General features: G+C 33.9%; 1 protein-coding gene across 15 annotated transcripts in view; it reads right to left on the bottom strand.

Annotated features, from left to right (window-relative positions):
• SLC39A10 (solute carrier family 39 member 10) overlaps positions 1-15,102 on the bottom strand; it is a 143,538-nt gene that overhangs the window by 19,016 nt on the left and 109,420 nt on the right. For all 15 annotated transcript variants that reach the window (XM_067026477.1, XM_059052065.2, XM_067026473.1 and 12 more), the window contains 3 exons: positions 6,768-6,937; positions 4,810-4,998; positions 705-825 (listed from right to left, as the gene is read on the bottom strand). In XM_067026477.1, coding sequence (XP_066882578.1) covers positions 705-825; positions 4,810-4,998; positions 6,768-6,937 — 480 coding nt within the window. The remainder of the gene's footprint in view (positions 1-704; positions 826-4,809; positions 4,999-6,767; positions 6,938-15,102) is intronic.

Here is a 15,102-nt window from a genome sequence, read left to right as displayed (position 1 = left end):
ATACAAGTGATAACACTGATACTTTTTTCTTTTTTTAATTAAGGTTGGCCTCTCACCTAGTTTACAAAAGCTATTTATTATGTGACAAAGATTCTAATGCTTTCCAAATTGTATTTTGGGGCAGAGTCTACAGTTAGCGTCTAGGCTCCCCCTTTTCTGCAGAAAATCCTTAGTACGCTCAGGGGAAACACAAGTTCACAAAAGGGAAAAATTATGTTTAAATATTATTTCCCTGAAAATTTTAAGCTACCTCATTACATCTATCATGAAACACAGCAGATGAATGGATGAACAGAGATTTTAAGTACAGGGACCACTCTCCTTTAAGTACAAAGACCAATTCTCCTTTTCTCACATGAAAACAATCACATATGGAGGGCACGGAGATTTTTGCATTACCAAAAAATAAAACACTAATCCAAAGCCGTTCTGTTTATTTCATTTTTTTTCTTCTGTAAAGTAAAAAGTGCAACGTGTTCCTTGCCCTGTAATAAAATTAATTGGTCCCACATTCCAGTATAAATAACACTGAAAATAACCAAAACACTAACAAAATCAGTTAAGATACACGTAAGGAAATAAAAGAAACTAGTATTAGAGAAGCAACAAAGACAAGAAATTTCAAACAACTCAGGCACAGTTTAGAAGCAATATTTCAATTTTTATATTTCAAAGGTTTCTCTTTAGTCAGAACTGTTGTCTACCGGCAAGAGGCTTGAGCTGAAGCCAGTCAGCATCTGGTGTATTATTTAACTTATGATCTGAAAGCTTCCTTCCAATAGCTGATTCTTCTGTGTTTTGCTTCATAAACCATTTCTGTTTCCCCTGAAAAAAACATCTGGTATTAGAATTGAATCTACAGCCACAATTAGCAACAGTATTCACTTGTTAACATCTATGGGGATAAATGGTGGTAATTTTATAAATTATTTAGAAAAGGAGAAAAAATTTTTAGAAGTTAATCAAAGGGTCTACCAGATGAAAAATCCAACTAAATTTGCATGTTATTTTTTTTCAAATACTCGACTAAAAGGTCCAATTCACATACTTTCAAATTAAGAATAGGGTACATAGTACTGTATTATTATATGCAACCTGAATGAAATGTGTGAAATATATGTAATACTGCTCTCATTTAATAGTGTGTGGTAATGGGAAGTTCCAAAAAACGAAAGCTTAATTCTTTCAATTTCATTCTGTGTTTAACACAATCTCACTTTTCCCCATATGTGACAAAATAGACAGTCAAGCTTGACTTAAAATCCTAAATTTACAGTTTACCTCCATGAGACTTAGACAAGTTTGTTAAATTTATTAAACCTAAAAATACTCATCTATAATACGAAAATGAGATTCTTATAAGGATTAAATGAGGTGATATATGAAAATGACCTATCAGTAACTGACTTAACAGCTTTGCAATCAAGACAAATTTTCTTTCTCATTTAATCTGTCCTCTACTAATCAACTCTAATTATTGTAATTCATTGTTTAAGTTTGGATTTTCCTATATTCTCTCTTAATAGTCTGGTTTCTTCTCATCAGTCTATCACTAACAACTCTTCCAACTTAAATTTCTACTTTCAATCAATGTTCATTTAAAAAAGCAAATAATCAAGTATGTTAGAACAGTATGAAACTAAAAATCAAGTTCTCTGGAAGATCCTTACTGACTGGCAGAGCATTTCCTTGTTGGTTTTGCTTATAAGCTGTGAGCTATGTTTCAGATGTTTAAGTCTTCTAACTGCTGCATAAGTAGGCTTCTTGTGGCTAGCTGAATGTACAGCAGAGTCTCCAAAGATGGCCATCATCAATTTCTTCCCTCCCTGCGTTAAGCATTCTTCTCCACCCATAAGGAGGTGGAGTCTGTTCCTTGCCCCTAAATTTTAGCAGGCCTTTTGACTTGCTTTGACCAATAGAATACAACAGAAGTGATGCTGTGCCAGTTCTGGCCTAGTCTGAAAGAAGACTGGCACCTTTTGCTTTTGCTCAGGGAGTCTGGCCACTATGCTACGAAGAAGCTCAGTCTAGACTCTGAAGAGAGACCGTGTGGAGGAGTATCAAGATGCAGACACAGAGTGAGGCATTCTTGGACCTTTCCAGCTCTGCACTGCCCTAGCCAAGCCAGATTAGCAGAGTTTGAGTGAATCACTCTAGCTGATGTCAAGTGGAGCAAAATAACTGCCCAGCTGAATCCTGCCTAAATTCCTGACAGAATTGAAAGAACTAATAAGTTGTTGTTACAAGCTATTTTTGGGGCTGTTCTGCTTCATAGCAATAGAAAACAGAAACTGGGGGAATAGAAAATGTTCAAAAGAAAATAATATGAAGACATCCTAAAGAGAAGAAAAAAAACAGCAGTTTTAACATGAGTTAAAGAAGAAAAAAAAAAAGAGGAAGGAGGAGCAAACAACAGTACAAAAGTCAATGAGACAGACCTAGAAAGGAAAACATCAGCTGGGATTTTGTTTAATTGCTTTGGTTCTGATTGTCCATTTTCCTAAAAACTTGCCAAATCATTACCCTCAAAGTTGCAACTGGCTGAACTAGTCAGCATCTGGTGTATTATTTAACATGTTCTGAAAGCTTCCTTCCAATTCTTCTATATAGACGGTCAAATGTCTGTTCTATTCAAGTATCACTAATTCCCTTTCTTCAAAAAATGCTATATACTTTTTCATCTTAGTTACTTATTGTCCTATTTATTATATATAATAAGATGTACTTATTTATCTCCCTAGACTCCTTTCTTTGATGTACTTGATGAATTCCTCACTATTGCATTTAGAGTACCCCTCTGCAAATGGTGTTACTTTCAGTTTTTTACTTCCCACAATTTCAAATTTCCAAAAATCTGCCATATTTGGGGGACTCTATTCTCCTATATTACTTTACTTTATAAAAATAAATGTGTTTAATTTTGCCAGTAAGTCTAGGTTCAAAATGAGATCAAGGTTAACTTATAAAAAACATAAAACCTCTTTATTTTGAAGGACTATCTCTTGAAGGACTGTATTTTATACTTATCTGTAAATTATACAGATAAGTATAATACTTCATATTTGAAGTATTCATAAAAATACTTCATACAAATACTTACAATTCATACAAATACTTCATACAAATACTTCATATTTGCTGCTTCAGTGTTAGTAGGTACACACAATTGAAGAAAATTAGGGCTTCACAGTAATTCCAAAACTTCTTTATATACTTTGCAATTTGTATTTGTGTTCTAAATTTGGTATTCACAGAGATGGACTTTAAATTCTTTATCTAAATCAACTTTTTCTTATTGATTCCCTCATTTAAATAATTCTCTGAATCATCTTCTCTTCCCAATTCCTTATACCATGATTCAAGCCCTCTGCACCTCTCTTCTAAATTATTCTGCAGTAATCTCCTTCATTGCCTCATTTCCCTCCAGCCAATCTCACCTTGGCATCCCTCCCACCACCGTCAATGCTTCACCTATCCACATGACCTTCCACATGGCCCTTCCCAAACCAAATGCTGTTAGATCTCTTTCACGTTTCTCTAAGTTGATCCTTCCCAGTTCCTTTGAGCATTCCTCAGATAAAACTTCACTGAGTGCACCATCTTTATCAACCCTCCTTTGGAAGCAATTATATATGATGCCCTGCCGTTAAAATTAAATACACTACTTGGAATATGATATGAAAATACAGATGAGAAGTAGGATTTATTTCCCATGCATTTTGACAGCAACTGGTAATCATGATGAATGAGTCATAGTTTCAGAGCTAGTTTGTGGCTGGGCAAGAACTAGACTCACTCTCCCTGAATCCCAGTTCAGAGCTCTGTTCTAAACCATATTTTGTCCTAAGGGGTTATATACAAAACACATACATACACAAACAAGAATATATCCATAAAAATAGCATTAAAGTTTTATCATAAGAGTGGGCTGTATAGTCATTATGATAATGACTATCCAGTGTTCTTGAAGAATTTTTTTTTGAATATTTGTAGTTAACAAAATATAAAAATTTTCTAACTTGTTATTGTGGACAGCTTTCTAAAAATGTCCTCTAGATTTCCTTACTTAAACAGAATATACTGAAGACAATCAGCATTAATATCAGAAACATGTTAAGTGAGAGATGTATTCAAGACAGAGCCTCAATGTGAACAGGGAGGAGTGTAAATCACAGTGAATGGTAATACCTGAACTGACTTTCTTGGGAAAAAAATTCTTTTATTTATCTTATTCTAATAAACGTGACATGAAAGACAGTTCAATAGTTCAAGCATCATCTCCGAAGTGTTTGTCACTCTTGAGATGAATCACCATTTCCTTCATTTCATTATATTTTCTTCCTACAAAGCCCCCTGAATCTAAATTCTTCATACCATTGGCAAGGCATTTCTGGTAAAGAAATGTGTTGTGTGAAAACATTTTCATTAAAAGATATGGCAATGAAAGCCCCCTATACTTGAAAATATTATCTATGAAGACCGATGAGACTTGCTTCTATTTATATATTTTTGCATTTTTAATAAGAATAAATTGGCCAATAACTTTTTTCAGACTATTTAAATCAATTAGATAAGAAGCAACACAAAATTAACTGAAACTAAGACTCCTATATCTTGATTATAAATGCCAAAACAAACGTAATGACAAAAAAATGGCAAAGATCAAAGTTAGTTTTTCCTCTGAAGATAATCTATTAAACGATATTTAATACATACCAACACCATGATTAAGAAAAAACATAAGGCCCAAAAACAATGATTTTTGAGTTTTACCTCAGAAAATAAAATAAACAATTAAAAAACACTTACCCTTTGCTGTTTGTAGTGCTTAAACATTCTAATGCAATGTTCAATGATAAATAGTAAGTAAATGCCTCCTAGAGCAACAAGTCCTTTCAATACAGCATCATATTCTTCTAGAAACTTCTTAGATTCGTGTCCATGAGAATGTCCATGCCCATGTGCATGTTGATGACTGTGATCATGTCCACCCTGAGACTATTAATAAGAATAAGAAAAACTTCTAAACAAGTAATTAAAATGCTATTTTGAGAATATAATCTCCAGAAAAAAAATCCCCTATTATCTCAATTGAATATAAGTAGTCTTCCATTTAATTCTGCTATCCTCAGTGGCCTGGAAAGTACTACATTTCATGGTAACTCTAAAACAAAGACCAAAGACTCAAATGTCTATCAGGTTTAAGATACATCCTACAGTGAAAGAATCAAACCAGCAGTAAGATAAGAGGTAATGATGGGTCCTTTGTAAACTGAAGTGAACATGTCCCAGATATATGCCTTAATATTCAGCAATTTAACCTTCTCTTAAGCTGATAATATTTTTAAAATATTTTTCTTTTATAAATTATTTCAAAGAAGTGATGAGATGTTATCTCTGCATATACTGCTGAACATGAGCAAAAGAATATACTTAAACATGTGTTTAATTTTCTACATTTTAAATCTTTATCTTAAGAGAATATAAAAGTTAGAGAACTGGTCTTCAGTATTTTCCCTCTTTGTAACATTTGTTTGTATTCTTTCCCTATTTGCTAGTGGTCAACAGAAGAGGTTTCTAAACCTCTCAAAGAAGATATGACCATTACAAAAGGTAATAGCTTCACTTAATTAACACTTCTTAAGAAAAAAAAATAAGTTAAATAGCAGTTAAACATTGTTCGCACTTCAACTGTTCTAATTTATTAGGCCCAGTTCTGAAACTGACTGTTGCTATGCCTGGTGGCTGGTAGAAAGGGCAGGTAAAGGGTTGAAATAAAGGGAGAAATAAATAATATATAATAAATCAACGACAAAAAAATGCATATTCACAGCCTTAACATTAATTTTTTTAAAGGCAATGCCATGCATTGTTCTAGACACTAGACCTGGAATTGTCAACCAGGAGGGCAGAAGGCGAGAAGAGGTGCACACAACACAGAAATACAATTCTGTCTCCCAAATACTCCTGAAGGGAGGTGATGAGAACATAAAAAAATATTCAAACCTATAATTTTACATATGGAAAAGAAAAAAGCCCTGTTGTTTTCATAATTTGAAGGAAAGACAGTAATACTGGTTCAAACACTCTTAACTGGTGACAGATTTTAAAAGGTTAATAAGCAAGGTAAATGTACTAGGATTGTGGGCTTATGATCATATCATTAGAAGTGTTCCCAAATGGAAGAACACAAGTGGTACACCAGGTGAAAAGATAAATGGACCCATGGGTAAAGAGCTAAATGCCTAAAATTGTTAACTGAGTATGTCTGCCTATTCCTGCTCAAATAAAGATGCCCGTGGAGCACTGGCTATGTGTACAATCATTATAAAATCCCTTATACATTTCTTCTAATGGCTTTCTTGATATACCATAAAGATAGAAAGATAAAACACTCATTGATGTCCAAGTATTCACTTTCAGAACTGCTAATAGAGCATTTTTTAAATTGCAGTTTTACTGAGGTATAACTGACATAAAATTGTAAGAGAGTTAAAGTGTACATTGTGGTGATTTGATATGTATACACTGTGACAGGTGAAGATAAAACTGACACTACCAGGTTTTTTTTGCTGTTTTAAAATCTAACGATTCAATTTATTTTAATATTGCTTAATTTAAAACTGTACAAATGGAAAAAAATACTTCATCCTATAAGCAAATAAAACAACAGAAATACTAGATTAGTGTATGCTACAGCTTGCAAATGAAGAATCCTTTTAGCTGAAATATTTTTACTTCTTAAAAAGATTTAAAAGGTTTCTTACATGGGGCAGTAGATGAAGAAGGGCATCTCCACTCATTGTTCCTACAGCTAGTGCAACAAGGAATGTGAGAAGAAATTTGAAGCATCCTTGGTTAATGATGGGAACCAAGATCACTCCTAGCAAGGAAAGCAGGCTAATAACAGTGATAGAAATGATACCACAAATCCACGCTGTAGGAAGAAAGTAATGGTCAACATTAGTATGACAATATAAACCAAAAAAGCTCCAAAGAAGAAAAAACATAAGATAAATGAGTCATGGAAGACTGATTACTTTACCTAGACTATGCTTTTTAAGAAAACTTTATACTTTGGCACTACTGTGTTTAAAAACAAACAAAACAAACAACTATATAACCAACTTCAATGCTTAAAAAAAGAATTAAACTCAGACCAAGTTATAAATAGTTACCTTCAGTGGTCCACCTTATTAGAAACAGGAACTGAAAATGACTTAAGGTTGTGGTTCACTTCTACTACCTAGACTTAAATAAAATTTTACCGATGTCTAAAGGAACAGCCTTAAACTGTTTAGAGACTATAATTATAAAACTCTCCCGTGAGCATTAAAGGAAGCCAAGTATCTAATGCAGCATAATCTATGGAAATCTTTCCAATAACAAAGTTTAAGAAACTTATCAGCCCAAAATATAAATATACTCAGATAAGACACACAAAAAGCTTATTACTGGTAGCTTCACTGTATTTCATTTCTTATTTTTACAAAGGATAATTCAGTCTTCTTATTTTTACAAAGGATAATTCAGTCCTATTTCCCTTGGTGTCATCTTTCTTCCATACCCAGTTCCAAACTCCCTTTCCTCCAATTCAGCTTCCTGTACAATTTACCATTTTTTTAATTTCACTATATAATTTTAACCAGATCAGAACACAGGAGAAATGTTTTCATAATATGACTTGTGAGAAACAGGTAGAATTCTGTGCACATTTCTTTATCTAGGCTATTCATAAGCAGATAAGATTATCAGAAATAAATGCCAGTGGTTCAGGGGATGAGGCATCTTCACTTAAAATGAGAAATTACTTTCTATTAATGGCCTAAAATAAAATGGAAATGTTTTAAGTTTAAAATTTCTGTTTATTTTAATATTTATCTATAGAAAATTTCACTGAAGAGTGATAATTTTGAAAATGTTTAATCTAAAATGATTATTTTTCTAATCAAATCTAAAAGGACTATAAATCTGCTGAAAGATTTTACATCAAGTCTTGTGATAAGTGAATAATGGAAAAATGCATTTCTTCATCAAGATAACTTAAAATTTACAGGGCTTCCCTGGTGGCGCGTGGTTGAGAATCTGCCTGCTAATGCAGGGGACACGGGTTCAAACCCTGGTCTGGGAGGATCTCACATGCCGCAGAGCAACTAGGTCCGTGAGCCACAACTACTGAGCCTGCGCGTCTGGAGCCTGTGCTCCACAACAAGAGAGGCCGCGATAGTGAGAGGCCTGCGCACCGCGATGAAGAGTGGCCCCTGCTTGCCACAACTAGAGAAGGCCTTTGCACAGAAACGAAGATGCAACACAGCAAAAATAAAAATAAATTAACTAATAAACTCCTACCCCCAACATCTTCTTTTTAAAAAAAAAAGACAACTTAAAATTTTCAAAGCCAAAGAAGGATAGGTTAAAAAATGAAACTTTAATTGACCTGCTAAATGCTAAATTTTATCAATAAAACTGTGTATTCATTGGACATTTTAGTCACAGTATCCAATAACATTAACACTACAGCTAATTCTTGTTAGCTAAATTAGCTCAGAATGAAACAGTAGGTCATCTATTACTAATGGAAGCTCTGTGGTTTATACTATATGTAACAGATAATTACTATGATAGAAACATTGGGAATCTAAAGGGCCCAAAACACTGAAATACAGCCAGAGGTTGAATACAGTGCCTTCAATCCTTTTTAAGGATTTGGGGGCAATAAAGGAACAGGAACACAACTCCCAAAGAACCAAGGTCAGGGAAAGATTCATTATAAAGCCAACATCTTGGTTAGTGGACCCAAAGAATAAGAAGGAGCTTCCCCGAACTATGGATGGGACTACAGGCACAGGGAACCGAGGTAAAAACCCCTGTTGTATAAAGAAAAATATAAGGTCAAATAAGGTTTAAAGATTGACTTAATAATGATGACCAGGTTACTTTGTGTGTGCCCCATATACACACTGGAACAATAAAATCAGTGAGTGGGAGAGCCTGAGGGAATAGGTTGGAAAAAAGTGGCCATAAGTATACATGAAGGCAGAGAACCAATAAAGCTACTGGCCAACTAAACCAAAAAAAGTTTGTCAAAACTACTGCAGCTCTCTAGCTCCAATCATACTAGTGGGGAAAAAAATTAAAAAGAGAGCAACAAAAGGTAGTGACAATAACTAAATGGGAAACACGAAGGCTAATAATGAAAACATCAACCTGAAGATAAAATGTCTCATATATTAATATACAACTCTCCCTTCCCAAATATATTTTTCCTTAGCTTGGCAATAATCCAATCTAGAAGCCATGTATCTCAAAAAAAGCCAATCCAAAAGCAACCTCAATCAAGAACTTAAAGAAAAACAGCACAAAGATACTAAAAACCCAGCAATTCATATTCCAAGATACTCTGAAGTAGAAAAAAATAACTGTATATACACACTAATGTAAATATGTATGGATGAGGATTGACAAAACTACAGATAAGACCCCAAATACACTACATAAAATAAACAAATTTAATTAACTCTTCATAATTATTAGAAATTTTTACTAATCAGAATTTTTTTCACCAAAAATGCACTGGAATTATTCACCAAAATTACCCAATAAAAGTATTTATTTTATTTCTATGTCCCAATGTCCAAGAAAATTCATATAACTAGATTAAGCTGCTAAATTAAAATCTGTATTAGCCAAAATCGAGTTGGGTAAATCTTGTTAACTTGATTTATTCTTTTTCCTAGGGTTACATTATATTCCACACTGGGGAATATATATGCATTCACTTCCGGATTTTCCTATTAAGACATTTGCAATAAATATTAAATTTCTAAATCTTAATATAAGGGAACACTATTAATTTGATGCAGTAGACATGTGAGATGATTAACAAATTATACAATACAATTTAAAATAAAATAAAATATTAGCATTACAAGCATATTTTAAAATTTGTGCTTATTACAAAACAAAAACAAAAAAGAAGAGAACATAAGTATAATACAAAAGAAAATAATCACATCACAAAAGGAAAAACAAAAAGACAATGAAAGGGACAAAAAAGAAACAAAATCAACAGGAAAACAAGGCTTAAAATGGCAATAAATACATTATCTATCAATAATTACCTTAAATGTCAATGGACTAAATGCTCCAATCAAAACACACAGAGTGGGGCTTCGCTGGTGGCACAGTAGTTGAGAACCCGCCTGCCGATGCAGGGGACACGGGTTCATGCCCCGGTCCGGGAAGATCCCACATGCCGCCAAGCGGCTGGGCCCGTGAGCCATGGCCCGAGCCTGCGCATCCGGAGCCTGTGCTCCGCAACGGGAGAGGCCACAACAGTGAGAGGCCCGCGTACCACACACACACACAAAAAAAAAAAACCAAAAATATCCCCACAGAGTGGAAGAATGGATTAAAAAAAGAGATTCTCAAACTCTTCCAAAAAGTTGAAGAGGATAGAACACTCCCAAGGACATTCTATGAAAAGAGTTTTCTCATTCTTCCAACTAGAGGAAATATATATAATATGCTTGCTTTTTCAAATTGATTTTAGAAAATAAATTCTAGAACTAAAAAGGATCCTATAACCTCCAGTAACATTTTTTATACATAAAATATAGAGAGTACAACTGAGACTATTATAATATATTGATAGTTTAATTACCCCTCTGTGAATACGCTGCCTTGATTGACAGTCGGAAATTATAAAAAATATTTTCAAAGAGGCCAATTATTCTGCACCTTTATAAAGAATTTTTTAAATTCCTTGCTTACTTGTAGCTATTTGAACTGGCAACATACTATTGTCATATTGTATAGCTAGAAAGAACTTTAATAATCTACAGTAGCATTTCTCAAACTGCTCATCTAATTCTATGAGATAGGTGGCATTCCAAGGGGAGTGAGGAGAGAATTTTAATAATCAAAGACTTGGTAATTCTGGATTAAACAAGTTCCCTCAGAGCCTCTTACAGTTTAATGAGCAATGTGAATTTCTGCAAGGGGGAAATAATATGCAGTATTTTTCTAACTTACTTGATCATGGAACCTATTAATATAGCACAATGAGCCAGTATCCTGAAGAACACAATTTAGCAGACCCCAATGTGTCCAATGTCCTTTTACTTTAGAGATTTGTATTTGTATATTGAAGCAAAGAGATGTTAAATACTAAACATTACCACTTCACACCTACTAGGATGGCTTTGAAAAAAAGAAAAAAGAAAAACACACGTTGGCAAAGATGTGCAGAAACTGGAACATCTTATGTTGCTAGTGGGAACATAAAATAGTGCAGCCACTGTAGAAAAGATTTGGTAGTTCCTCAAAAAGCTAAACAGAATCACCATATGACCCAGGAGTTCCACTCCTAGGTCTATACCCCAAAGAACTGAAAGCAAAAACTCAGATACTTGTATGCCTTGTTCATTACAGCATTATTCACAATAGCCAAGCGTCCTTCAATGAATGAATGGTTTAAGGAAATGTAGTATACACATTCAATGGACTAGTATTCAGCCACAATAAGGAATGAAGTTTTGATACATGCTACAACATAGGTGAACCTTAAAAACATTATGCTCAGTATTTCAAAATAAAGAAGAGACAGAAAAGACAAACACTGTATGATTCCACTTATACGAACTATCTAGAATAGTCAAATTCATAGAGACAAAAGATTAGAGGTTACCAGGGTCTGGGGGTGGGGGGAAATGAGCTATTGCTTAATGGTTACACAGTTTCTATCTGGGGTGGTGGTTAAAAAAAGTTTTACAAGTAGTGTGATGGTTGCACAACATTGTGACTGTAATAAATGCTACTAATTTGTACACTTCAGTGGTTAAGACAGCAAACTTTATGTTATATATATTTTACCATAATAAAAAATAGTTAAACAGCTAGCTAAAATGGCAAAGTCAAAACTAAACCCAAAGTCCTTCCTGAATCCACTGTTTTCTCCAATAACTCACAGTATTTTCAGAGGATTCCTGGCCAAGTGATTTATTTATCACTTATGTATTTATCCCCAGGGAGATGGCTTCACATAAAAGAGGATTTACAAACAAAATAAGTATAATTAAACATAAAAATAAGAAGAAATACCATTTCAGATAAATCAGAAAATTTCTAGATATTTTGTATAGATTACAACTATTCCATCACAACTGTTTCATTAGCAAAACAGCCCTATTATTATTCCATAAGTGTATGTTATTACGGATACATGTTTTCTTATACTGACTTATTAATTTTTAACAGTAATTTTAGCTTTCTAGCACTAAACATTTAAGTAGTCATTCTCCTAACTTAAATTTTCTTCAAGGAAAATTACGATTTCTTTGAACTATGAGAAGTAAAGTTGTTTTGAATTTATTGTACTTGAAATACCTTACCGTGCTATTTAAGTATGTACTTTTTTTTTTTTTTGTGGTACGCGGGCCTCTCACTGTTGTGGCCTCTCCCGTCGCGGAGCACAGGCTCCGGACACACAGGCTCAGCGGCCATGGCTCACGGGCCGAGCCGCTCCGTGGCATGTGGGATCTTCCCGGACCGGGGCACGAACCCATGTTCCCTGCATTGGCAGGCGGATTCTCAACCACTGCGCCACCAGGGAAGCCCAAGTATGTACTTATTTTTAAAATTAATAACATACACATTTAAAGCTCACATAAACTCTATCATAATTTCCTAGGTGTAGAAAAAAGGCAACTCAGGTAATAAAATTTTTCTGATTTTCAACCAAACTATTGTGTTTTTTTGATCACAATTTGGTATAAAGCCATAAAAAAGCAAAATAACAACAACAAACAATGAACAATAAAAGGAATCTCATAAAACTTATACCAAACTAACACTATGCAAACTATTAAGTACAACTAGCAAATGTTTTCTTTATTTGTATCCAAGATACCATATGCAATAAAAAATGCTAAATGTCTGAAATAAGCTTCACTTATTCTGCAAATTAGGTCTCTTAAAACGGTAAAGGTCTTCAAGCTTAGTTATTCACCAACTCCCTTTCTCATTATCTAGAGAGAAAATGCATTCTTTTAAAAAGAAGCGCTCATCTGTGGAAACTTTCTAATTAACTTGGTTCAAAGCATGTGCAAGATGGCAGTTTTCTACACTGTTTCAGCATTTTAATTGGCAGAAAATGCTGAGCGGCCTATTCACAACTCCCCTTGATAATTAAGCTAGGGTCAACTCTATGACTAAATGAGCCAATCTTGTGAAACAAACGATTCCTACCATACACAGTATATAGCATATTTGGTTTACAGCAGTCTCTGAATAGTTAATGAGGTAGTAGCTGTGTCACTATGGGAGATTTATACAGAACAAGTTAACCTTGTTTAATGGTGCAGCAGTCATTGAAAATAATTACTAGCAGAGCATTCTCTCTAACAATTATTAACATCTATCAGGACATAATTAATTCAAGCTTCATTTCTGAGAATGTTAATAACCACCTGCAAACAACTAATCAATATTCACTACTAGTAAAGTATTTGTTTTCAAAGCAAGTACAATTTCCTCTAAGGCTTTTCATATTTAATAAACTGTAATTTTCAACATTACTATAGTCAAGCATCTGTCAACAGCCTTGTTAAAATATATAGATTATGTCAATAGTACAACATAGACAACTCTAAGTGATAACCCACAGCTGATGAGAAAACAAAAAACTAGAGATTTTTAAGAAACCGTAGAAACAGAAAAGGCTATTAGTTTTAACTCCAAATGCCACAATCTTGTCAGTCTCCATTTTTCCCCATAAAGAACAAATGTATTTTATTTTAAATTAAGTTAAATAATCTTAGACCTAGCTTCCCCTTTTATTCCTGCCAGTGAGAATTTATAAGCACCTGAGTGAGACTGTGGCTCTCAAGCTGTTTACTCATCTACAAAATCAATGAGCACGAAGCCAGAAAGAGGACATATTTTGTCTATCCAAAGATCACTATTCAAGTCTAGCATGTGAAATCACTTTTCTCTGCCTTTCCAGATCTTAACAGACTGAACCCAGCTTGTCTACTAGAAGACTATTCTCGGGTTTGTTTGTTGTTGTTTTTTTTTAATGACTAATCTACACTTATAGTAATACTTACTTATATCAATATTTACCTCTACCAGTTCCCTGTCTATGTCTGCATTATCCGTCAAATCACTAACACTCTCCTTATCTCCCTATCATTTACATTTTAGCAAAGCACACTTAAGAACCTTTTCAGCAGGAAGCAGTAGAGCACAGCATACCAGAAGAGCATAGTGGTTACATTACAGGTTTTATATGGAGAACACTCTAGTTCCTATCACAGCTCTGCTGCCTGGCAGCTATGTGACCTTGGGCATGTTACTTAACTTCTCAAAGCCTCCTTTCCTCAGAAAAGAGAAGTAAATAAAAGTGCCTATCTCATGGGTGTAACAAATTAAATTAAATAACTCTTGTAAAAGTGTTTAAAATAGCACATGGTAAGGTTCCAATAAATATAGTCTATTATGATTAATTTATCTATTCTGAAGTCATTTTCCTATTGCAAAGAAATTAACCAAGAATAGGCAGGAACCTAGGAGACTTAGTTATGTATTGAGAGCATTTCTTTTTATTTGTACTCTTTTAATAAGCTTTAAGGAATGTCTCTATCTCATATAAAACTCATACTAGAATGTGATATTCTTAAACATGTCTACCTTATTGCTACAGTATGAAAAAATTTTAAATGCTGCTCTTTCAATCTTTCATCTATTTTATCGGAATTCTGTTTTCAGCTCATATTCATACACATCAATTTAGTCATTTTAATTACTGTGCAATAACACCACTATATCTTGGGCATTTCAACCAGAACTGCATTCATCATGATTTTGCAAATGAAGTTCATGAAATACAACTCATTCTGAGTGAGAACACTGTATTACCAAAGTACACTAGGCTGACTTACAAGTGTTCTTCCTAGGTTAGAACTGAAAGTTTATTGACTAATATTAAGCAATTTATTCATTTAATCAATATATGAGTGCTTACTTTTTGTCCAAAGTACCCTTTATCTTAGGCACTAGGGATGCTGAGATGAAAGACCCAGTCACTTCCTTTAAGCAACT

The sequence above is a fragment of the Kogia breviceps genome, chromosome 2, assembly GCF_026419965.1.
Source record: "Kogia breviceps isolate mKogBre1 chromosome 2, mKogBre1 haplotype 1, whole genome shotgun sequence".
Lineage (NCBI taxonomy): Eukaryota > Metazoa > Chordata > Mammalia > Artiodactyla > Physeteridae > Kogia > Kogia breviceps.
This window is presented reverse-complemented; position numbering and strand designations above follow the sequence as displayed.